This window comes from Trichosurus vulpecula, chromosome 1, assembly GCF_011100635.1.
Source record: "Trichosurus vulpecula isolate mTriVul1 chromosome 1, mTriVul1.pri, whole genome shotgun sequence".
In the NCBI taxonomy this organism is placed as follows: Eukaryota; Metazoa; Chordata; class Mammalia; order Diprotodontia; family Phalangeridae; genus Trichosurus; species Trichosurus vulpecula.
In genome coordinates this window covers 14354479-14381429 of record NC_050573.1, presented here as the reverse complement: position 1 = coordinate 14381429, position 26951 = coordinate 14354479, and the positions used below count along the sequence as shown (strand labels likewise).

Here is a 26951-nt window from a genome sequence, read left to right as displayed (position 1 = left end):
TTATAGCCCTTTGGGCAAAGTTCCAAATTGCAAAGCGCTCATGTTCTATCATAGGAGATGATTGAATAGGGGAGCAGCGTCCAGAATAGGGATTTCTTTGAGGAGTCACAGGGATGGTGAGTGCAGCCAAAAGGCAGTGGATTGTCACAGTTTCCTCCTCTGTAACATGGTAGAAAACTACCTGGAGTACCTACCTCACCCGGGACTGCTCTTGAGCCCCACCCTAGCCCAGGATGGTGCCCAGCCCAGCCCAGTCCGGCCCAGGAGGGAGGAGACGGCCCACCCAGGGAGGGGCAAAGGAGATGCTCCCTGTTCCCCTGACCCCAACCAAGACCAAAAGGCCATCCGTGCCAGGGCTAGCAGTTACATCAAGGGCAGAGAGCCCGGAGTGCCATGAGCGGCAGAGTCGGAGCCCTGAGCCCTCAGCAGCACGAGCTCCTAATCCAGGTGAGCGCTGGGGCTGTCTCCCATCACTGCCCCATCCGGGGGTCACTAGGTCCTACAGATAATAAAAGGGCTGTGTATGGGTCAGGGTGTGGGGGGCGTTGGTCCTTCCTGCCTCACTGAATCCTGCCACAGACTACAGATCCAGCTGAGGGGCGCCTCCTTCGGGTAAAAGGCCATGGGGTGGGGCGGGTGGCTTTAAAGCTTATAAAGAATATTTCTTAAAACAGCCCAAGGAGGAAGGCAGAAGAAATGTCATTCTGCCCATTCTGCAGATCAGTAAGCTGAGCTTAGAGAGAATCCCAGGCCTTTTGTTCCAGTGTTGGGCAGGCCCTTTCCTTATCTGTCAAATAAGGGGGAGGGGGGATGGCCTCTGAGATTCCTTCCAGAGCCGGACCTTTGATCCCATGAGCAGACTCGGGAGTCTGGGCTCTGGTCTGGAGGATTCCTTGAGTCGGAACATCCCCACTCTAGTCTTGCCCGGACTCCCCTGGGCTGAAAGCAGTCCATGGCAGGCAGGCCCGGGGAAGAAGGACCCTCTTTCCCTCCTTACCTCTCTCCCTTCCCCACACCAAACAAGCTGAGGAGGCCAGAGCAGCAGGACAGGCTATGTGGCCTTGGAAACCTCTAAACTCTGGGTTTGAGACCCGAACCCCAAGAAAAAAGATTAGGATCCGAGGGACTATCATCACCCTTCCTGTTCTGCCCAGCCCATCACCCCATTCTCCCCGCTTCAGGGAGCTCATACAGGGGAAAGAGCCCTGAAGCTGGAGTCAGACGGTCCGGGTTCCAATTCTGCTTCTCCTCCTTAGCCATGTGACCTGGGAAAAGTCCCTTTCCCCTCCCTGGGCCTCAAAAGAGGATGTTGGTCTGGACTATCTCCAAGGTCCCTTCCAGTTCCCATTCTACGCCCCAGCTCTCCCCCTTTATTCAGAGACTCACAGATCTAGGAGGGACCTCAGAGTCCATTTTATAGATGAGGAAACTAAGTCCCAGAGAGATTCAAGTGACTTACGTTGCATAGGACGTGAGTGTCAGAGGCAAGGTTTGTATCCAGGTCCTCTGATGAAGTCTTTCTCTGCTTGTTCTATCATGTTGCCTATTGAATGAACCCTGCCATAATACCAGGATGGGAGGCTGGGAGAGGGCCCCCAGAAGGGCAGGGCAGGGCAGGTTGGCATTGCTCCTCCATTCACCACCCCCATGTTTGTCTAATATCATACCAACGATTTATGGTTTGCCAAGCAGTATTTAATTTAATCCTGCAACCTGCAGGTGCCTTATTATCCATAAGGAAACAGATTGAGAAATGTTAGTGACTTGGTCAGGGTCACCCAGGAAAAATGTCTAAGGCAGGATTCCTCAACCTTTCCTCCTCAGCCATGCCTCCAGTGGCCGCTGCCAAGTGGATGAGTCTGGTCCTCTTCCTCAGTGAAGCTTTATCCTATGGCAGCCCTGGACTGGGGGAGAGAGCAGGCCTGGGGCTGCCTTTCAGGGGGTTCCAGAAGACTGGGCTGCCTCTGGACCCCTCTCCCCTTCCCTCCCTTCCCTGGTGCCCCAGCTTCCTATCCCTACAAGCTGGGAAATGGTGCCTCCTCCCTCCCCTGGTGCAGGAGAGCCCCAGGGACATGAGCCTTTCCAAGCTATTCTGAGAGGGGAGTGGGAGGGCAGCCCCAGCCTGTGCCCACCCAACTGTGCCTCCTGGCTCTTCCTGGGGAGTGGGGGAGGAGCTGGTGCTGCTGCCAGGAGAAGCCCAGAATCTCCCCTGTGCATCCCTTACTAGACCTGGAAGTAGGCAAAGAGCCTGGATTTGGAGTCATAAGTTCTGGCTTTGAATCCAGCCTTGGCCACCATGGGACCAAAAGCAAATTCCTCTCCCTCTCAGGGCTTCAGTTTCCTCTCTGCAAAATGTGGATAACATTTGCAGATCCTGCCTTGCAGTTTGTGAGCCTTAGGGTGCTACAGAAACGAGTCCAAGGCCCTGGAATCCCCACTCTGCCACTCATCTTACGTGTGACCTTGGGCAAGGCCTTTCCATTGTCAGAGTCTCAGTTTCCCTACCTGTATGAGGAGAAGATTAGAGTCAATGTCCTCTCAGACAAGTCCCCCTCTCTGGGAGGGGGCTCAGCTTCTTCCCACACAAACACAGAGGCAGGTTCAGATTCAGACCTTTGGGCTCAGCGTCTATGCTCAGGGAACACTTGGGGATTTCTTCATGACTGGGAATCAGGTGAAGGAAAGACACTTTTGCCAGGACACGTGTCCCTGGGGCTGGCTGCCCCCCATCCCTCTCCCACTATTCCAGGAATCCTCAAAGAACTCTGGGCCCCTTTTCGTCTTTTAAATGAAAATGAAAGTCTATTAGTTGGGTCCTGGTTGGGGAGGGATAATGGGGAAAACCCAGGACTTAGAGTTGGGCCTGGGATCTAGTCAAACCTCTGCCCTTTCCTAGCTGGGGGATCTTGGGTAGGTCACTTCCTCTTTGTCCCCAAGACGCATGTGTTGTGTCAAGTGATCCAAGCGGTTCCTCTCAAGTCCAAAGGTCTGTGACCAGAGCCTGCCAAGGACAAGGGACACTAAATATACGCTAGGGTTGCCTACCCATCTCTACCTGACCCAAGGATGGAGGCAGGTCCAGAGAGCTGCCTCTGAAGGGCCTGCTGGTCTGGACAGCCCTTCCACACCAGCTGATGCTGGGCAAGCTGCCCAGGGCTGTCCTCTGGCATTTCCTGACTTTGCCTGAGGATCAAGAAGGCAGGTATGCGTGGGTGGGGGTGACTTTGCCCTCGGGGCGGTCGAGGTCCGTGCTTTGGGAATGGAGGCTAGCACGTACAGGTCAGTGTCTCTGACCTTCCTGGGACATGCAGGTCCCTGTTGGGCAGGCGGTGTGACTGAGGAGGAACAAGGGAAAGTTTTCCTCACTGCTTCTCCCCACCCCTCCAGCAGCCTCCCAGGCAGGCTTCTCCAGGAGGTGAGATCAGGAGAGATGTCAGAGAAGCAACTCACATTTTTATAGGACTTGAGTGTTTACTTTCTCAACAACTCTGTGGAATGGGAGGACACATATTGGGGGCTGGGGAGGAACATCCAACTCCCTAACCACTACTCCACACAGCCTTTCTTCACCAGTATTTTCACTTGTGATTTCACTGGTTCTAAGGAGCTCCCAGTGAAGACACTGCTCCAACCAACGTGGTTATCATCTCAAGGGACAAGCTGGGTGACCCTGGAGAAGTCACTTAACCTCTGTCTGCCTCAGTTTCTCTATTTGTAAAGTGAGGATAATAATAGCACCTACCTCCAGGGTTGTTGTGAGGCTCAAATGAGATGATATTTGTAAAGTGTTTAGCACTGTGCCTGGCACTTGTTCAGTCTCAGTCATGTTTCATTCTTTGTGACTCCAGGGACCACAGCACACCAGACCCTTCTAGCCTCTACTATCCCCCAAAGTCTGTCCAAGCTCATGGTCTTTGCTTCCATGCCACCATTTCTCCATCTCATTCTCTGCCGTCTCTTCTTCCTTGTGCTTTCAATCTTTCCCAGCTGCAGGGTGTTTTCCCATGAGTCCTGTCTTCTCATTACGTGGCCAAAGTATTTGACCTGTATTTGCTCCTGTATTTGACCTTCCAGTGATTAGTCTCAATTTCCTTAAGTATTGACTGATTTGATCTCCTTGCTGTCCAAGGGATCCTTAAAAGTCTTCTTCAGCTCCATGATTTGAAAGCATTGATTTTGTGGTGCTCAGCTTTCCCTATAGCCCAGGAGCTCTCACAGCCATACACTGCTACATGAAAAACCACAGCTTGGACTTTACAGACCTTTGCTGGCAAGGTGATGTCCCTGCTTTTCAGTCTGCTCCAGATTAATCATAGCTTTCCTTCCAGGGAACAAGCACCTTTTAATTTCATGGCTGCAGTCACCATCAGCAGTGATCTTTGAGCCCAAGACTATAAAATCTGACCCTGCTTCTATTTCTTCTTCTTTTTGCCAGTAAGTGCTGAGGCCAGTTGTCAAGATCTTAATTTTGTTAATGTTAAGCTCCCAGTCAGCTTTTACACTCTCCTTTTTCACCCTCATCAAAAGTGGTATCATCTGCATATCTGAGATGGCTGATATTTCTCCCAGCTGCCTTCATTCCAGCTTTTGATTTATGCAGCCTGGCATCATTTCCCATGATATGCTCTGCATATAAGTTAAGTAAGTAAGGTGATATATATATATATATATGTATATATATATATACACACATACATATATATGTATATGTATATGTGTATGTGTGTGTGTGTATATATATATATCCTTGTCATACTCCTGTCCCCATCTTAAACTGATCAGTTGTTCCATGTTCACTTCTAAGTGTTGCTTCTTGGCCCGCATGCAGGCTCCTCAGGAGACAAGTCAGATGATCTGGTCCTCCCATGTCTTTGAGGACTTGCCACATTTTGCTGTGATCCACACAGTCAAAGGCTTTGGTGTGATCAATGAAGCAGAAGTGGAGTTTTTCTGGAACTCCCTTGTTTTCTCCATAATCCATGCTGGCAATTTGGTCTCTAGTTCCTCTGCCTCTTCAAAACCCTGCCTGCTCTTCTGGTAATTCTTGGTTCATATATTGCTGAAGCCTAGCATGCAGAACCTGACATATAACCTTGCTGGCCTGTGAAATGAATGTAATTATTTGGTATTTTGAACATTCCTTGGCATTGCCTGTCTTCAGGATTGGGACATAAATTTATCTTTTCCAATCTACTGGCCGCTGAAGAGTTTTCCAAATTTGCTGTCATATTGAATGCAGAGTTGATCAGTTCTATGAAGAACTACAACATCTTCTAGAAATAACACCAAAAACGATGTCACATCCACCATAGGGGTTTGGGATGCTAAAGCAGGAAATCAAAAGATAATTGAAATAACAGACAAGTTTGGCCTCGGAGTACAAAATGAAGCAGGGCAGAGACAGAGTTTTGTCAAGATAACTCATTGGTCATAGCAAATACTCTTTTTCACTATTTTTTTTTGGTAAATTTTAAAATTTGTTTTAAACAAATTCAAAATGTACACAGTAGAGCATAGGAGAAGATTCAATACAAAAAAAGAAATTTAATATAAAACAACACATTTCAATTTTAAGAAAATCTATATAATAGATATCACATACTGTTTTCAAAGCTGTCCGGCTTTACTTTGCTTCCTTGTAGATTTTCTTTTGCTTTCTCCTGTGTGCTTTTTACTTTATTTTTCCCCTCCCCCCACCCCTACCCTGTAGAAGGCTACAATTAAGCATGTATATATATATGTATATATATGTGTGTATATATATATATACACACAGACACATAGATATCTATAAACATACATATATACACATACATACTCATACACATTAATGTAAGACCACATTACGCTTATTTCTACTTGTCATCTGTTTCTCTGAAGGTGCATAGCGTCTTCTTTCCTAACTCCAAGTCTTTTCATGTTTTTCTAAATCAAACCACTCATCATTTCCTACACCAATACAGCAATACACCAAATACAGCAATGTTCCAACCCAGTCACTTACTACTATCTGAGAGACTGTCTATGAAAGTTTTCTCCCAATTTTCTGCATTCCTTCTATTTCTGGCTATATAGGTTTTATTTAGACAAGAAAAATTTAATTTAAAATAATTGAAATTATTTTACACTTCAACAATTCTCTCACCTTATAATATAGTTTAAGGTCTGATACTGATGAATCTATTTCTGTTACATCTTTTTTCCCCTAGTTTCTTTAAAGTTCCTGACCTTTTGTTCTTCCATATGAACTTTGTTATTATTTTTTCTAACCCAGTAAGATAATTTTTTAGTAATTTAATTGGGATGGCATTAAATAGGTAGATTAGTTAGGTAAAATTGTCATTTAAAAATTATATTGGCTTTACCTTCCCCTGAGCAATAAACATTACTTCAATTATTTAGATCTTATTTTATTTGTATAAAAAGTGTTTCATGTTTATGTTCATATAGTTCCTGTGTCTGTTTTGGCAGGTATATTCTCAGGTATTTTATACTGTCCAGGTATTTTGAATGGTCTAAAATAATACCGAATAATATTGCTGACACATAGTGTAGTTTCCCTATTTTTCTCTTTCGATTAAATCTATTTTAGTTTTAATTTTGTTTGAGATCATGATTATTATTGCTGCTTTTTTTTTACATAATACATTCTACTCCTGACCTTTATTTTATCTCTGCATGTATTTTTCATTTTTATAGCATTTCCTGAAAGCAAAATAATGTTGAATTCAAATTTTTAACCTGCTATCAGTTTCCATTTCATGAGTAAATTCATCCCATTCACATTCTAACTTCAGTGTTACGGGTTCCTGAAGCCTCGCAACTATACTCGGGGTTCCCCCCAAGCCCCAGGCCTTTGCCTAGCAAAGGACCTGATCTCGCGGACAATGAATGGGGCGGGAGCCGAAAGATGGTGAATGACTCCGAATTTTATTTCAGCAAGCAGCACCTTTATATCTTTAGTGATGCAGGTACATTCTTTGGTTATGTGGGTGAAGGACAGGTAAAAATCAATACACCTGGGTACTAGGACCGCCCCGACTCCACCTACTCTCCTCCCCTTCTCTTCCCGAGCTAACCCCACGCTCCCTGCGGTTAGGCAGTCCAGGCAAAGAACCGGAAGTTCCACGTGCTCTGGCAAGCCCAGACAGAGAGCCGGAAGTTCCATGCGGTCAAGCAGGTCCGGGCAAAGACCTGAAATTGCTGGGGAGGCAACAAAGGCGAGACCCCTCCTCCTGGCTCCACCCATATCTCAAAGCCCTGAGTTTATCTCAGCAGGCCCCTGGGCCTGGAGGTCCGAGGAGGACAGGGCTCAGCTCTAACGTGGCCCGCAACACTTCAGGACAATTTTCTCTGATAATTTCTTTTAATAGTGTATCAAGATTCTTTTTTTTATCATAATTTTCAGGTAGTCCAACTACTCATATTATTTTTCCTTGATCTGTTCTCCAGATCATTTGTTTTTCTGATGAGATATTTCAAGTTCTTTTCTTTTTTTTTCATTCTTTTGATTTTTTTTTTTTGTTTCTTGGTGTCTTAGAATGTCATTAACTTCCCTTTGCCCAAATTTAGTTTTCAAAGAATTATTTTCTTCCTTAAGTTTTTGATTCTCTATTTCAAGTTGGTTAACTTTCTTTTCATATTTTTGGATTGCTTTTTATTATTTTTAAAATGTTTTTTCTTGGTCTCTCTTTTTTGATTTTTAAAGTCCTTGTAAAGTTCTTCTAAGAACTCTTTTTGTGCTTCGGACTAGTTTACATTTCTCATTGAAAAAGGAGTGATTTTTTTTACTTGCTATATTCCTCTAGATCTTCTCTCTCCCCATCTTATCTAAATATCTATCTTTGGTTGTGTTCTTTCTCCTCTGCTTACTCATTTTTTATTCATTTATTTTTTGTTTCATTCTGTTTTTAATAGCTATTATTGTAATCAAGTTCTAGTTCTGAGGTATGAGGAATGATGTCCCAAGCTTCAGGTCCTTCCTATTGTTATTTTCTAAGGTCTGTCCTGGGGCCTAACCTTGAACTCTCTTCTTCACTCCTAAACCACAGCTAGAGCCCCCAGCCATGCTGTCCTGCAAATGATCTTGCTCCTTGTAGTCCCTTGGGTGGTTGCAAACTACAGCTGTTCTCTCTGCCCTGGAACTGGAACCAGAGACTCTGCTCTCCTGCAAGTGCCTACAGCCAGCAGCCGCTGCTGTTGCACTTACCAGGTGTATGCTAGCTCCTTCTCCCCTGAAGCCACAGCCTGGGAGGGATCTGGTCAGTACAGCCACGCTTGCATCCCTTGACAGTGGAAGGTCCTTCAATCTTCTCCTACTCCACTGGCAGACCCTCACACTGTCGGTCAGATGAAAATCAAGTTCTTAGCTGAGTAGATGGGGGAAGAGGCATTGGAGGAGGCTTGAAGAGAGATGAGAAGTTTTGGAAGAGCTGCTGGACTGAAGAGAAGAAGGAGGAGGAGGGGGGGGAAGAGGAGGAGAGTTAACCTTTAGAAAGGTGTGAAAGGGCTGCATTGAGGGCAGAGTTAAGATTCCACCAACATAAATTGTAGTGACTCAGTCACCAAGGTCATGTGGCTCTCATGAGCTCCCATTAGCCATACATAGCCTTGTCTTCATCATGGATAGCTGCCAGCAGGCAAGGTCTCCCTACACGTGAATTTCTTCCATTGTGATGTTCGGACGAGCCAGGGGAGGGCACATCCTCTGGTAGCTATGAAGGGGAGTGGGCATTGTGATTGCTGCTCACTTCATAGCTGCTGCCTTTATCTCTCCTTCTCTCTCTGTTCCCCAGGTGACTGAGATGCCATCCCACAAGAAGACCTGGCATGGCATGGCAAAAGGGCTCCTTCTGGGATGCCTCTTTACTGGCTTTCTGTTGATGCTCTACTCTCATGCTATTGCTTCTTCTCAAACTGCCATGGCCAAGTGAGTGAGGAGTGAAGAGGTGGAGGGAGGTGGGGCTTGGGCAGCCTCCTGGCCTCAAGACTGGCCCCCACACAGATCAACAAATTTATTTGGTAGAAACCCTATAAGCGGAATGGGTAGGAAAGGCCTCTCACTTCAAAGGCAATGTTTCTCTGGGCCCATGGAAGGAAGACTCATCCCCACCACAGACAAGACAGAGCTGAGAGGAACATCAGAACATAGAACTTGGGAGCTGAAAATAGAACTTAGAGAATTGGAGCAGGTCTTAGAGCATAGAATGTCAGTCCTGAAGGGGATCTAAGAGCACAAAGTGTTAGAGGTAAAAATGAAGGTAGAACATAAGGAGTAAAAGCTCCACAGAACCTTAGGATGCAAAATACACAATATTAGATCTAAGGGACTTTGGTCTGTAAGTACTGGAAGGGACTGTGGAATGTAGAATCTAGTCAGAGTTTAAGGGGGTCTGAGGTCACATCTTGTTAGAACTAGAAGAAACCTAGAACAAAGAAGGTTAGAATTGGGCAAGAGCTGGAAGAGACAATCTTAGAGACAATCTAGTCCAAACTCCTTCACTTTGTTTATTTGCATATTGATTTCTTAAAGTTTTGTTGATAATCTATTTTTAACTTCACTGTTACTTCCTGCTCCCACTGACCCACCAAGAGAACCCTCATAATAAATAAATAAATACAGATGAGCAAAACAAATTGGCCAAATCTGAAAATTAGGCATGCCTCATTCAAACTCATAGTCTGCCACCAAGGGATAGGTGGCATGCTTCCCCATTAATCTTATAAAGGCATTACTGGCCACTGCCTTGCTACAAATTCTAAAATGTCTCAGTGTTGTTTTCCTTTACGTTACTGTGGCTGTTGTGGAAATCGCCCTCCTGGTTTTTCTTACTTTGTTCTGTATCATTTCATACAAGTCTTCTCAAATTTCTCTGAATCCATATCTATAATTTCTTATAGCACAATAATATTCTATTAAATTCCTATTTGTTCAGTTAATCCCTAGTAGATGGACATTCACTTTCTTTCCAGTTCTTTTCTACTACAAATATACTGTCATAAATATTATCTCTTCTCCACAACAATCCTGAGAAATAGATGCTATTAGTATCCCTGTTTTACAGTTGCTGAAACTGAGGCAGAGGGAGGTTTTCCAGGGTCACACAGCTAGCAAGTCTAAAAGCAGTCTAAGTAAGTCTAAATCCAGTGTAAGACTGGATTTGAATTCATGTCTTCCCGACTTCAGGTCCGACACTCAATCCCCTGCACTATTGAGCTGCCTCATGAATAAGTAAATTCTTCCACAGTATTTGACAGATAGTAGGAAAACATTTCAAGACCAACGCATAATACATATGCTGTGACCATTACCAAGGTGAAGACTGTAGGAAAATAGCTGACACTATCTAGCAATATGCCTAGGGGCAGATGTCAAATATCACCCTGACAGAAGTGCATTAAAATAGGTACTAAAACTGAGAAAATTCTATCACAATCTATGTGAAGGCACAAACTTGAGCACCATAGCACCAAATTAAAGGCAGCAAAAAAGAATCATACAGAATGTAACCTGGAAAACAAAACTACATCAGAAATTCTTGATGCCTTTAATGAACAATTTAATGAAAACCATATAGTTAAGGCAATAAAAGATGTTAAATCGCTGAGAAGGATGAAGCATATCTCTGTCAATAAAAATTGTTGAAAGCTTTTTTTTTGAAAAATGGGAAAGCAAACTTTCAAAGTATTACTAGAATTTAATTTTTAGTCTTTAATTTTTAATTTAATTTAATTTTTAGGCTGGCCATTCATTGAAGAAATGACTTTTTTAGAATGTTACTTTCCCCTAATATAAGATACTATGTGATCATGTCTTTAAAGAATGGAGAGTCCCTTCCCTGTAACATCCCTCGGAAATGAAAAAGCAACAGTCAGTGACTGCGTTTCCATTCAAAAAAAAATTTAAAACTTGAAACATTTTAACCATTTCTGTTTCTTTGTAACTGTGGAACCTCCCATTCATTTAACTTATAAGGCTATATTGCACAGACAGAGAAAAATTATTGTCCTTCAGTTTCATATGATCATACTTGTAGCTACCACAATGCATGAAATTTAAATAAATTTTATTATGTCTGCAAAAATTTTTTTATCAGTGCAACTAGAATTATTTTTGTATACCTAGACTCTAGGTATGCTTTCCCCTCTGTCTTTGTCCTCCTTGGGTTATGTATCTAGTAGTGGCACCGTTGGGTGACAGGGTATGTACAGTCTGATAAAAGTGTTGGTAGAATTCTAGAATTTAGGGGCAGCTAGATGGCGGAGTGAGTAGAGCACTGGCCCTGGAGTCAGGAGGACCTGAGTTCAAAATCTGGCCTCACACACTTGACACATATGCTAGCTGTGTGACCTTGGGCAAGTCACTTAACCCCAATTGCCCTGCCAAAAAAAAAAAGCAAAAAAAAAAACCAATTCTAGAATTTGGACAAATTCCCAACTCCATCAATAACCCTTCAAAACATTAACAGTTCCTTCAATGTAATATGGGGGCAGGGGGGTGCAGCATTGCTACGGAGGGTAGAGTTGGCCAGATGATAGTTGATATTTCTTGCTCCCTTGTCCCTGCTGAAGGAAGGAGGGGAGGGGAATAAATGTTTATATAGTGCCTACTGTGGGCCAGAAATGTGTCAAGTACTTTCCAAATTTTATCTCATTTAATACTGGACACTGGATATGGGTCCTTCTTTTTTTTAATCTTTTGTATTTTAGACTTAAATACTAAAACTTAAATACACAATAAGAAAAGAAAAAGAAACATATTATAAACTTAAATATTAAAACAAATGCAAAATAAGAAAAAAACCATGTCATGTGCACAGCAGAACACAAGAGAGGATTAAAAATATATAGCAATAAATTTCAGGAAAGCATATGTTGTAAATACTATACATTGTGTTGAGAGCTGTCCATCTTTTCTTTGCTTCCTTGTAAGTTTTCTTTTGTTCTCTGCTGTGCACTTTTTACTTTGTTCTTTTTTCCCCCCTTCCTCCCCTACCCCTGCCCCCAGAAGGCTACAATTAAGCACGGATATATTTATACAGAGATATATACATACATACATATATACACATAAATACATGTATAAACATACACTTTTCCTAACAAATTCTACTCCTCATCTTTGTATTTATGTTTGTGCGTATCTCTTATTTCCTATCCTTCCTGACTCCGCTGCTTCTACCCACTCCTTGGCCCTCCTACTGCTTAGCCTAGTCCTTTCCAAAGATCTCTCCCCTAACCACCCACTCCTGGTACTCCAAACACCCTTCTATACCCCGTTTCAACCTATTCCCTCACCTCCCCCTCTAGAGAGCCCTCCCATATCCTCTCCTCCTCCCTATCCCCTTAGCATTTTATTTCTCTCTGAATTTAGAAAACTTTTATACATATATTTATATATTTTTTCCCTCTTGAACCCATTCCCAATGAAAATAGATTTCCAGAACTACCACCCTCTCCCCCATCTAATTCCTCTGTGTTGGTTCTTCCTCTTTCGCCTCATTTGTATAAGATAATTTCTCATTTTAGTGGTCCGAAAAGGCTTTACTTTTTAAAGTCATATCATACTCAGGTCTATCCCAATCTTTCTTACAAACTACACAATTACTAATAACAATCTTAGGCATACATTTTACACTTTACATACATAAAAGGTAAACAGTCTGTACTTACTGAGTCCTTTGTAATTAGTCTTTGGTATGTACCTCTTGGCTCTTGTATGTCAAATCTACTACTAAGTTCAGCCTTTTTTCTTAAACAAAGTCCCAAGAGTCTAACAATTCATTAAATGTCAATTTTTTTTTCACTTGGGACTATGCTTAACTTTGCTGGGTATGATATTTTAGGCTGGAACCCCAATTCTTTTGTTCTTCAACATATAGTGTTTGAACATCTGTGGTCTTTTAGCATCACTGCTGTTAGGTCACGTGTCATTTTAATTGTGGCACCATCATGTTTAAATTTTTTTCTTGTGGCTTGTAATATTTTCTTCTTGAGCTGAGGGTTTTGGTATTGACTATGATATTCCTGTGGGTTTTCCTGGTAGGATCTCTGTTAGGTGGTGATTGAAGGATATTTTCTATTTCTACTTTCCCCTCTTGTTCTAATGCTTCAGGACAATTTTCTTTAATTATTTCTTATATTATTCCATCAAGATTCTTTTTTTGATCATAGCTTTTTAGGTAGTCCAATTATCCTTATGTTTACTCTTCTTGATCTATCCTCCAGATCAGTTATTTTTCTTATGAGAAGTTTCACATTCTCTTCTACTTTTTCATTCCTTATATTTTGTTTTATTATTTCTCAATTTCTTATAACTTCGCTGGCTTCCCCTTGCCCAATTCTGGTTTTCAAGGAGCTTTGTTCTTCCTTAAGATTCTGGATCTCCTTTTCTGATTGGTGGACTTTCTTTTCACAATCTTCTTGTTTTTCTTGGATTGCTCTCATTTATTTATTTACTTATTCACTTATTTATTTGTTCATTCATTCATTTATTTATTTATTGGTTTTTCTTCCATCTCTCTCATTTGATTTTTAAAGTCTTTTTAAAGTTCTTCTATGAATTCTTTTTGTGCAGGTGAACAGTTGGTGTTACTCTTTGGGGTAGAAGAGGGTTTCTTTGCTTCAGTATCCCCCTTTTCTGTTATTCGCAGTAGCTTAGTTTTTATAATCACCTCTAGTCCTGGGGTATGGAAGAATGATGCCTCTGGCCTCAGGTCCTCCTTCAGATCTCCCCTCTGGCCTGGAACTGAAACCAAGACCTCCGGCCTCCTGTAAGTGCCCACAGCCAGTGGCATTCTGCCCCAGTGCTTCTGCACTCACCGGGTGTGTGCTGGTTCCTTTTCGTGCCTACTGCTCTCCACAGCCTCTCCCCACAGACAAGCTAGGCCCAGTATTCCTTGTCAGAAGAGGTTCCTTTGGTCTCCCCCAGGTCAGATGCCCAACTCTCTTCACTGTTCTGGGAGTAAAAGTTCCTTTGTCTGGGGCCAAGGCACCCTCTTAACCCCAGGGCTTGCTGCTTATTGTTTAAGCAAACTCAGCCTGGAGATGTTTACTAATCACAGGGACCAAACCTCTTCAGATCTTCTCCAGTTGTCCCTTGGGGACCACTGTTCTGCCCCTACTCGTATTTATTTTTACCTCTCTATGTTAGCCCTGAGGTGCTGTTATTATCTCATTTTGGAGAGAAAATCTTGAGAGCTGGGAATCTTTTGACCATGTACCCAGAATCCTCTCTCAATACAAGTCTTCCCAAAGAAGAATTCTTCTAAGGCCTTTCCTATCTCCTCTTTGGGGGATGATGTGTGTGATCTTTTCTCTGATCACATCCCTCTCCTCTCTACCCCTTTTCCTCTTTTAAATCAGCCATAACTTGTTACAAAAATTAGATCAATTTTTATCTTAGGAAAAATAAAATGACTTTAAAGTCTACATGGTCCTTTTCTTAGTTTTATGGAGTTTATATCAGATGAAAAGTTATTAATACAATTGCAATAGCTCAGGGCCCCCAGATAGGAATATTTATGCCATTCAGATAGAAGTTTGGCTTTCTGACCTAAACTAAATATTTTCAAACTTCAAGTCACCCCTGACATCTTCTTATTTGAAACAAAAATTGGGATAATACAGGAAATGTTTAAGTTTTGAAAAAGTAAGCAAAGCATATTGTGACAGTGTCTATTATTGGAAAGATATAAGGAGGGGAAGATAGAGAAACAACATTTTTTTTTAAACTTCTTTTGGTCCTTGAAAAGATGGGTACAACATTTAACTGCAGCCTGTTTTCTCCTCCCAGATGCCTGTAGGGGCCTGATAACTATGCTCAGTCTCTCCCTTCTCCACCACAATTCAGTTCCCCTTTTGTCTATTGCCCCAGTATTGCTGATTCAGCTTGTTAAGCTTCAGACAGGGCTGGGGACATTGTCTTCCCCCTCCCCCTGCCACTCGCTGCTACTGTTCAGGTTTTCCAGTCTTCACACCTTCTTCTCAGTCCATGTCTCCAGGCTGTGTGTGTGTATGACCCTTTAAGAAGGTCCTGACATGATTCAAATATGCTTGAAAGTTTGACATTTTTCTCCTTAAAGTTGTCTGTTCATACCATTTGACCACTTATCTACTATGGAATGATTCTTGTTCTTATATATTTGTGTGTGTGTGTGTGTGTGTGTGTGTGTGTGTGTGTATTTGTAGATAGATAGAGAGATAGATGTAAATATATAGATAAATATATCTCGTGTGCAAGACTTTTAATAGATATTTGCTGCAAAGAAGTTTTCCCATTTAACTGTTTCTCTTCTAATTCTAGTTGTACTGATAGTTTTACAAAAACACTTCAATGTTATGTAATCCAAATTGATTTTTCTTTTACAGGATCATTTCTACCTTTTGTTTAGTTAATAATTCTCCCCTTGGCCACAGGTGTTTAAGCAGCTTCATTCCATTCTCTTCAGACATTTTCAGGATTTGTCCATCTCTACTTATGGCATTTTTATCTATGTGGAGCCTATTGTAGTATTTGACAGTTGAAACTCTATAATCCTCAAAGTAAACCATCATGTCATCTGTGATTGGAGATAAGTTTGCCTCTTCTTATTGCTTTGATTTCTTTTTCTTGTCTTATTGAGGTAGCATTTATAGAACTATATTTAATTATACTGGCTATAATACATGGATATCTTTGTTTTACCCTTATTCTTATTGGAAAGGTTTCTAGTGTTTCTCCATTGCAAATAATATCTCTTGGTCAGCTCTGACTTTATAGATGAGGAAGCTGAGGCCTAGAGAGGAGAAAGACTTACCCGAGGTCACACATGATGAGAAAATAATGATTATAGGTTTCTTACCAAAGGATCTCACCATTCTCTTTACCAACAGGGCCCCAGAGGCAACCTATTGTTCCTCTCCACTCACCTTACCTGCAAATATCACCAAAGGCTCCTGCCAGCCAAAGTTAAATGTTGTGTTCCTGAAGACCCACAAGACAGCCAGCAGCACCCTGCTCAACATCCTCTACCGCTTTGGCCAGAAGCACAACCTCAAGTTCGCCTTCCCTAGCAGATACAATGACTTTAATTACCCGGCCTTCTTCAAGCGCAGCCTGGTGCACAACTACCAGCCTGGTGACTGCTTCAACATTATCTGCAACCACATGCGCTTCTCCTACTCTGAAGTGCATAGCCTGGTGCCCCCCAATACTACCTTTATCACAGTGCTACGGGATCCAGCCCATCTCTTCGAGTCATCCTTCCACTACTTTAGCATGGTGGTGCCCTTCACGTGGAAGCTCACGGGCCACAACAAGCTGGCCACATTCCTGCAGGACCCCCACCACTACTATGACCCCAAAGGCTTCAATGCCCACTTGCTCCACAACCTGCTCTTCTTCGACCTGGGCTATGACAATGGGCTGGACCCCCACAGCCCCCAAGTGGAGGAGCACATCCTGGAGGTGGAGCAAAGATTCCACCTGGTCATGCTGCAGGAGTACTTTGATGAGTCCTTGGTGCTGCTCAAGGATCTCATGTGCTGGGAGCTCGAGGACATCCTCTACTTCAAGCTCAATGCCCGTCGGGCCTCCACCATCCCCAAGCTGACCGGAGAGCTCTACCGGCGGGCCACCGACTGGAACCAGCTGGATGCGCTCCTCTACCGCCACTTCAATGCCAGCTTCTGGCGCAAGGTGGAGGCCTTTGGGAGGGAGCGCATGGCCCGAGAGGTGGCCTCCCTGAGGCGGGAGAATGAGCGAATGCGCAGCATCTGCATCGATGGTGGACATGCAGTGGATGCCAAGGACATTGAGAAACCATCATTGAAGCCCTGGCAGGCAATGGGGGCAAAGACAATCCTTGGTTACAACCTGAAGAAGCACATCAGTCATCAGTATAGCCAGTTGTGCCGGAAAATGGTGACTCCTGATATCCAGTACATGAGTGAACTTGGGGTCAACCCATGGGTCACTAAATTATGGTGGTACATCAGGGAATTGCTACAGATTTGATAGATACCTGACCCTGGCCAGTTCTCTCTGTTATTCCTGGCTCAAAAGGCATGCACGAGGGGTATCTCTTACTCAGGGCAGACTGGATGAACCTTTGGGCTCAACACTGAGGGCAAGCAACAAGGTGATAAAGTCTGACCTCTGCCTTCCAAGCCAGGCCGATATTTTTCTATCCTTACCCTAACTTTGGGCAAGACATCCTAGAAAATGGGCCAAGATCTGAGCATTACCTCCCAGAGCCCACTGGGTGAGCTTACAAATGATCAAGCCAAATTAGACTGGAAATGAGATGCCTTCAGTGAAGAGCAGCATTAGAATAATTACATATGGTTTAAATTTTTTAAAGGGACAGTCTGCTTTTATGGAGCAGCCTCTGGAATAAAATAATTTGCTCTTTCTGTTTTATATATGTAGTAAGTGAAATTAAGGAGAAAAGTTCCCAAGAGATCATTCCCCAGGATGTATTGGCCCAAATTATTGGGATAAATTCCCTGGACTCCATTTCTCAGACACTCTGTGTCTGCACACTGAGGATGGACATTTCTAGGTGAAGACCAGAATGGGTAGTCTCCTGGGAGGCAGGAAATTTAAAAAGTTGGTCTACAAGAGGTGGTCCTGAGTGGATATGAGGAGGTTAGCCCAGGACTGGGGAAGAGAACAGTACCAGCAGACCCCTGATGACCCCAGGGCAAAAGTAAGAGGTTTCCTTAGATCCCCAGCCTTCCTCCAGTGACTTTATAGAGCTCAAGCCTGCCCTGAGAAGCTGGTCCATGAGGCAGAAACTCAGAGATGGTTAAGGTCCCACCCATAGCCCTGTCTTTGAGGTGGCATTGGGAGCTTCCAGGTCAGTTGCTTTCATGGAGTAGACCTGAACTCTAAGGTGGTACTCCTGGGTCATGAGTTTGAGGTGACTCTCCCCCAAATTCTGGGTGATCAAGGGTTATATTATAATCACCTTGGAGTCTGTAAGGGGCTTCCCTCATTTTCACATAGGGTACAAGAATGGCTGTAATGTTGGGTCATTTCAACCCTGCTATTTTCATTGCTTTTGTGTCCAAATTAATTGGATGAGATTTCTCCATGAGATTGCAGCTGGCACAACATAGGGAGGCATAGCTAATGTATTGGATAACAACAGAGTCAGGAGCCAAAAAGATCATGACAGACCAGACTAGAGCTTTGGACTGAATGGCAGAAAATGAACTTCAATGGCGATCAATGTGAAGTCTTTTATTTGGTTTTGAAGACTGTCGACCTAAGGACAAGAATGAGGGGCCATGATTAAACAGTAGGTTGTTTGGAGAAAGGTCTGGGAGTTTGAGTGAACCGAATACCTAAAGTGAGTCAGTAGTGTGAGGGGGCAGCTAAAAAAGCTGATGCCATCTTGGCCTGAATGAAGAAGGGGGGAGCTCCAAAGTATAGCACAGTTACTGTCCCTCCATGTCCTGCCCTGGCCCTTCTAACATCTAGAGTCTTATGTTTCTTCTGGGTAGGAAGGTCATTGATAAGATGGAGGACAGCCAGGAGGGGAAAGGGCCTTAAGTCCATGTCATATGGAGTTGGAGTGAAGCAACTGGTGATGTTTAGCCCAAAGAGGGGACATTAATCATTGCCATAGAGTATTTGGAGAACTATCATGTTGGATCAGCTATGTTCCCCTTGACCAGAGAGTAGAACCAGAAACATGTGGGAGTTGCAAAGAGGCAAATTGAGGGAAAACTTTCTGACCATTAGAGTTATTCATAAGTGGGATGGTTGACCTTGGGAGGCAGTGCTTTTTTGCCCTTCTCAGAGGTTTGTGATCAAAAGCTGGATGACCAATTGTCAAACATGTTATACTGGGGGATCCTTTTCAGTTACAAGCTGGAATTCTCTGCTTCTTTGAAATGATCTGTTATTAGATTGGTAGCTTATACAGTCTCCTGAGTAGATGGCACAGTACCAAAGGGACCTATGGTCTCATGATTTGTATATTTGATGATACAAAATTCTCCTACAATGTGTGTTTTAAAATTAACAAATGATTCCAGAGCTAGGTTTTGGGGGTGGCACAGTCAATAGAACACTGGACCTAGTGTCAGGAAGACCTGAGTTCAAATTTAGCCTCTTGACACTTCCTAGCTGTCCAGGACCATTACTCTCTCTACTGTGCCACCTAACTGTCCCTGCACCACATAACTTCCTTTAACCTGATGCAGAAAAAGTCTGACAATGTAAAATACTGATTTATGCCTCAAACCCAACAAATAATAAGCACAGAAGTACCTTTAAAAATGGCATAAGTAATACCAATTTAAACAAAGTGCAATGATTATAGGCAATGGGAATGCATTAGAAGCTTTCCCAGCAAATATGGAAGTAAAGCAAGGATGCCTATTCTCCTTGGTATACTTAATAAGGTTCTAGAAAAGCTAGTAATAGAACTAAGACAAGAGAAAGAAATTAAATGAATAAACATAGGAAAAGAGGAGAGAAAACTATATCTATCTGTTGGCAACATGCTGTCTTACTCAGAGTCCTAGAGAATCAGAAAATATATTAATTGAAACAATAGTTTTAACAAAGTTTAGGCCATGAAATAAACCCGCAAAAGTCAATAGAATTTCTATATTATTATACCAAAATCAAAGGGATATTCTATTAAAAATAACAATAAAAACGGATAAAGATATTCGAGGCTTGGGGCAGCTAGGTAGCAAAATGAATAGAGCACTGGCCCTGGAGTCAGGAGGATCTGAGTTCAAATCTGGGCTCAGAAACTTAGCACACTTACTAGCTGTGTGACTTTGGGCAAGTCACTTAATCCCAATTAACCTGCCTTCTCCCCTCCAAAAAAAAAAGGATTTTTGAGGCTCAATCTACCAAAACACACAAAATACATAGATAGATTCAATTCCAAAGAGCTTCTTTTAAAAAATAAAGAACAACTTAAACACCTGAAGGAATATTTAGTGCTCATGGCTGGGCAGTACCAACATGATAAAAATGACAATACAATCAAAATAAATTTATACTTTTAATGTTGTAGCAATTTATCAAAGGGATATATTATGGAAGTCAATAAAAGTCATCTGAATGAATGAAATATCTAGAAAACTACGGGAAATGATGAAAATTTTAGGAAAAGGGTGAATAGCACTTCCAGACCTCAAACTAAATTGTAAAGCAGTAGTCATCAAAATCATTTGGTTGTTAAAATTAGAGAAGTAAGTTGATGGAAAAGACTAGCCAAGGGAGGAGAACCAGAAGCAATGAATCTCAACAACTCAGTGTTTGGTAAACTTAAAAATATAAATTGCTTAGGAAAGAACTCAGTATTTGATTTAAAAAAAATGCTTAGAAAACTGGAAAGCAGATTAGTAGAAATTAGGTTTAGACCAACATCTTATACCATATTCTACAAGAAATTCAAAATAGAAACATGAACTTAATATTAAAGACCATGCCATTGAAAAATTAGAAGACATAACAGATTAGATACCTTTTACAGGTATGGGCGAGAGATGAAGTCTTTACCAAACCAGGGATAAAGGAAATTACAAAAAATAAAATGCATCATTTTGATTACATGAAACTAAAAAAAAACTTCTGCTCAAACAATATAAATGAATAAAACATAACAAGGGACATGGTCACATGGGAAAAAAAATCTTTGTATCAATTTCTCAGATAAGATTTTGGTAACCAAGATAGATAGACAACTAAGACAGATATAGATATAGATATAGATATAGATATAGATATAGATATAGATATAGATATAGATGATGTACAGATAGATGTAGATATAAAAAATTAAAAGTCATTGCCCAGCAGAGAAGTGATTAAAAGATACGAACAAACAGTTCTAAAAGATTTATAAACTATTAACCATATGAAAGAATGCCCCAAATCATAAATGATAGAAAAATGCCAATTAAAATCACCCAAAGCTATTACCTCAGAACCAGCAAATTGGCAAAAATACATAAGATGGGAATAATCGGCATTGGGAAAATTGTGGGAAGGCTGTGGTGTTGTGAATTAGTACAACCATTTTGAAAAGCACTTGGAATAATGGAAACAAAGTGTTTAAATTCCATACCCTTCAGAGATTCCAGTACTGGGCATACACTCCAAGGCTGTCATTGATAAGAAGAATGTCCCCATGTAGACAAAAATATTTATAGTAATATTGTTTTGTGGTATCCAAGAAGAGAAAACAATGCAGATGCTCAGTGATAGGGGGACTTGGTGGTATCCGAATATAATAGAATTTTACTGTGCTATAAGAAATTATGTATAGGATGAATATGGAGAAGCATGAAAAGAGCTCCATGAGCTGATGCAAAGTGAATCAGAACCCATAAACTTTTATTAAGAGCCTACTATGTGCTAGGAACTGTCCAAAGCACTGGGGACACAAATCTGAAAAATAAACACAGCCTCTGCCTTCAAGGCACTTAGAATCTCAGTGGGAAAACAACACACCTAAGGAAGTTGAGACGGCTGACCTGGGGCCCTCTTTAAGTGGAGACTTTGGGAGGAGTCCTTTGCTCTGCCCTCCAGCCCTCCAATGAAAGAGCCAGGGTGACCTGAGGATGCTGTGGATACTGATGAGGTGGAAGGACCAAAGTGGCTGCCATCTTGGTAGAATAATGAGGTTTATTCCCTTATGATGAGGTTTCCTGGGTGTTTGATGGAAACAATATTCACAGTGACCACAACAACTTAAATAGAAAAACTATAACCACCAACCAATCAAAAGTGGATGTTGCAAAATTACAAGGAACAAGCATTGCTCCAGTGAAGAGACAGGAGAAAACGACTCCCCTCCTTTGCAGGAGTGGGAGGTCCTTAGGTAAGGATGTCATGAGGCTCAAATGAGCTAATAGATGTAAAGAACTTTGCAGACATGATTGTTGTCATTCCCTGAACCTTCCACTTTCCTTCTGCTGAGTTCAAACACTATTTATAGAATATAGGGGTGAGCTGATAAAGATTTAACAACCAGGATCTCAATAAAAAAAATGCAGACATAAACAAATTTAATCTACATTATTAACCTGTTATTAAGCCTAGATAATCAATGGAAGTATAAATCAGACACTGACTGGTAGCAATTGCTGATTTCTGTGGTGTAAATGACCACCCTGAAAATGTAATAAGCTACTCTTACAAGCCGGTGAGAGCTGGCTCCTGCACATCCCTGTGCGCACGTGTGGAACACTGCAGATCTTTTTGGACTTCTTTCATATGGCAGTTTTTCTGGGTTTTTTTTTCCTCTTCTTAACGATTTTTTTCTTTAAAAATATTATCTATTGCAGATGGAGCCAAGATGGTAGAGAAAAAAGAGGGACTTGCCTGAGTTGTCCCAAATTTCCCTCCAAATAACTCAAAAATAATGCTTCAAAATGAATTTTGGAGTGGCAGAACCCACAAAAGGATGGGGTAAAAGAGTTTTTCAGCCCAAGACAACCTAGAAGGTCAGCAAGAAAGATCTGTCAAACCCGGGTGACCATGGAGCACAGGCCAGCCCCCGCCCAAGATAGCAGCAGGCCTTGGGGGCAATTGAATTGGCATTGTGAGATTCTGGACCTCTCAGTTCACAGATGGTAAGGGGGGTCAGACAACTGGCCAGAAGGAAATTACAGGGGTCCTTTTGCTGGCACTGGTTGCAGGACCATATACAGTCACAGTCCTGGGTCACAGTCCCAGGGTGAGGATGGACAGCAGCACATCAGATCTTGTGGCCACAGGGGAGGAGGGAGCCTGATCACAACTCCAGGGCAGAAAAGAATGCTCATGGTCACTCACAGACCAGAGCACAGGCCAGGTGAGCAGTGACCACAACTCTCCTTAGATCATGCCACCTTGGAAGAACTGAAAACTTACAGACCCCCAGAATTAGCTCTCAAAACAGTTGCACAAAAAAACCTGAAGTTTGGAGCAATGCACCTTCCACCCTAGGAGCAGAGCCCAACTTTAACATAAATTTAAAGATCAAGAAATAGGCTGCAAAATGAGCAAACCGCAAAAATAGAACCTGACCATAGAAAATGGGACAGGGAAGAGCAAAACAAATTCAGAAGGCAACAAAGTCAAAACCATCGCATCCAAAGCCTCAAATAAAAATGTGAGTAGGTCTCAGGCCCAAAAAGAATTCTTGGAAGAGCTCAAAAAGGATTTGAAAACTGAAATAAGAGAGGTAGAGGAAAAACTGGGGAAAGAAATGAAAGTGATGCTGAAGAAAACCATGAAAACACAGTCAACAAAGGAAGCACAAAATATTGAATAGCAACCTAAAAAACAGAATAGGGGCTAGAGGCCACATGTAGCCCTCTAGGTCCTCAAGTGCAGCCCTTTGACTGAATCCAAACTTCACAGAACAGTTTGTCCTGTGTCACTGACAACATGGTCAAAAAAGATGAAGGACCTTTGCTCTAACCAGTTGATAGTTTGATTATATTTGACTACCATATAGACAATGAGTCATGTCTTATAGGTTAAAATATAATCAGCTTATTGATTTTTTTGTTATATTACCTAGGGGATCTCTGTGTTCAGCATCTTTTATTCTTTCCTCAAAGGAGATATTAATAATTTATAGGTGTGAGACTTCTCAGTAGTTTTATAAGTTTTGGGTCCCTCTCATTCCTTATTCTAGGTCCATGTGTTCCAATATATTTTTCACTGATCTCTGTCTATTCCCATCTTTGCAATGAGATCACCAAGTAAAAATGTGTATGTTGATTTCATTTGGAGATTTCCATAGAACTTCCCTAGCCCTTTATCCTCCATAAGCTACATTGATGCACTAGAGCAATTATTTTTATGGTGGTCTTCTGGATTATAGGGACAGGTACCAGACATGTGGCTTCACTGGAATAGAGAACTCCTTCCACCAATTCAGACTGGCTTTACTTATAGTCTTAGAGAATTGCCTAGAGATCAGAGGTTAAATGATTTATCTAGGGTGATATAGACAACATGTGTGAGGTGTAGAATTTGTACTCAAGCCTTCCTGGCTCTGAAACCCTCTCTCTGAAGATCAGATGATTCTCTCTCTCTCTCTCTCTCTCTCTCTCTCTCTCTCTCTCTCTCTCTCTCTCTCTCTCTCTCTCTCTCCCTCCTCTCTTCTCTCTTTTATCTCTCTCTCCTCCCTCCCTCTCTCTCATATGGCAAGCATATTATCCATGTTAGCTATTAAAATTATTATTAGCATAATAACTGCAATGTAAGATGACCACTTGGGCCTGAGAAATGACATTTCTTGTTTTCTTTGGATGGACTCATTCTACCAATTCCTTTATTTGTCTTTCCGAAGAGACCTATTTAGCTGTACTTTTCTTCTCTTTTCTGTTTGACTTATGGCAAGAATGTCAGGCATGTTTGCTCATCGTCCATTGGGCCTTGAGGCTCATATCTGGGCACCAACTGCCAAGTCAGTGTTTACATATAATCTCAAAACTGTGACTCTTCATGCCCTATGTCCCCTTTTCTTTCACTCTGTCACTACCACTGCAGGAGCAGGAAGCTAGCCGGTGTCCGAATACCTGTCTGTGGGTAGTCAGAGAAGTAGGTCCAGAGTTGAACAGGACGGGGAGGGGAGGATGGCCTTTAAGAAGCTGCAGTGTTCTTTTAGTGACCTTGCCCCAATTTCTTCTTGAAATAAGCCTCAGCTTTTCATTAGTTTTGATCCACAAAAATATGCCTTTTCTCTCCCCTCCCCCCAACAATTGAGAAGGAAAGACAAAACCCCTGTTACAAACATGTTGAGTCAAGCAAATCAGATTTCCACATTGGCCATATCCAAAGCACAAAGTCTCCTTCAGGCTTTCACCTGTCTATCAGGAGGTGAGGAACAGCTTTGGTCACAGTCCTTTGGTCATTGTGCTGATCAGAGTTCCTAAGTCGTTCAAAATTGTTCATCTTTGTAATGCTGTAGTATGAACCGTTCGCCTGTTCTACTCGCTCCCCTCTTTTTCAGTTCATACAAGTTTTCTTCGGGTTCCTCTTTATAAGATAGGCGATGCAGTGGTTATGGCACTGAGTGTGGAATCAGGAAGAGTTGAGTTCCAATCTAACCTAAGTTACTTACTAACTGTGTGATCCTGGGCAAGTCTGCCTCTGTCTCCTCATCTGTAGAATGGTGGTGACAGATAATAACACCTGTCTCCCAGGATTGTTATAGGGATCAAACAAGATAATATCTGTAAAGTGCTGCACAAATGCAAACAGTAATGATGATTTCTTATAGCACAATAATATTCCATCACAATCATACAGCATAACTTGTTCAGACATTCTCCCAGTGATGGTCGCAGCCCTCAGTTTCCAATTCTTTGCCACTACAAAAGAGCTGCTATAAACATTTTTAAAACTCTTTAGAGTTTGTTTTGCTTAAGATGATTGTCCCTTAATCTACCCTCCCTTTTACTCCCTGTTTTTTCCACTCTCCCCTTTCTCTCCTGTTTCCATGTTGAGTGAAATGTATTTCTATACCCAACTCTGTGCTTATATTCTTCCCTTCTTGGCCCAATTCAGATGAGAATAAGTTTCAAATGTCATCCACCCCCTGCCCTGAAGCCTTCCCCCTTCTTTCTAGAGATGTTTACTTGTGCACCCTGATTAGGTAAGGTCATTTTCTCTAGCCTTCTCTTTCCTCCTCCCTCCACACCTGGCCAGTATTTTTCCATTCTTATCTTAAGATAATCAAGATATAACAGAACCACAAGCAAACCTTCCTAATTAGACTCCCTCTATGACTCCTGATGATGAGATGGAGTTCTGACTGGACACGTGTATCACCTCCCTATATTAGAATGCAAGCAATTAATCATTGTTTAGCCCCTTAGAATTGCTTGTTTCCTTGTGTTTCTCTTAACTGCTGGCTTTGAACTTCAAAGTTTCTACCCAGCCTTGGGCTTCTCATCAGGAGCTTGCAAGACCTCTATTTCGTGAAAGATTCATTTTTCTTCCTGTAAGACTATACTCGGTTTTGCTGAGTATATTACCTGGATGTGATGAGAGAGAGTAAGGACTCCAGGATAGCTCTGATACTTATAAACGTGGGTTCCTTTCAGTTCTGACGTTCTAGGTGCTGCGTTCCAAGGATCCTCCCAACTCTAACCTTCCATGTTATTTGGCTACAATCAGACTATCAACTGGCTGGAGCAAAATTTATTTATCTTTTTTGGGTCACAGATGTGGAGTGAGAGAATGAGGAGTGTATGGGTAAGGGGACTGACAAGCTGGAAATTTCCCAAAAAAGGCAAATAGCATTCTGACCTTCCCTGTTCTAAGGCGCCTCCCAACTCTAATCTTCCTTGTTCTAAGGCCCCTCCCAGGTCTGACCTTCCTGGTTCTAAGGCTTCTTTTAGCCTTGACATTCCACCTTCTAAGCCCCTCCCAACCCTGACATTCTATGTTCAAAGGCTCCTCCCAGCTCTGACATTCTATGTTCTAAGTCCACTTTTAGCCTTGACCTTCCCTGTGGTAAGGTCCCTCTCATCCCTGACATCCCTTGTTCTAAGGCCCCTCCCAGCTCTGATATTCCTTGTTCTAAGGCCCTTCCTAGTCCTGATATTCTCTGTTCTAAGGTCCCTCCCAGTTCAGATATTCCATGTTCTAAGGCCATTTCCAACATTCTATCTTTCTACTGTCAGATGTTTCCAGGAAACAGAGAGTATTCAATGTTCCCAGTGCTCTAGCCTGGCCATAGGAGGTCCATTAGGTTATGGACGCCTGCCCTGGCCTATTTTCGGTGTGGAGGAGTGGGACACCTCCAAGGCAAGTGACAACCTTTCACCTGGAATGTTTCTTCATCCTCCCAAGGCCAGAGAAAAGGAACCTGAGGAGGGCTTCCACCCACAGAGGAAGGCCTCACTCCTGGGTCAAGGATTTCAGGTGGGAGGCCCAGGCCTAGGGTTTTCTAGGACTCAGTAATGGCCCCTCTAAAAGGGGGACCACAAGA

General features: G+C 42.3%; 1 protein-coding gene across 1 annotated transcript; it reads left to right on the top strand.

Annotated features, from left to right (window-relative positions):
- Window positions 1–233: 233 nt before the first annotated feature.
- On the top strand, window positions 234–16996 carry LOC118834641 (galactosylceramide sulfotransferase-like). The gene is given in 4 exon segments (XM_036742082.1): window positions 234–335; window positions 337–447; window positions 8796–8929; window positions 15874–16996. Coding segments are annotated over 4 exon segments (1470 nt in total).
- The last annotated feature ends 9955 nt before the right edge of the window (window positions 16997–26951 follow it).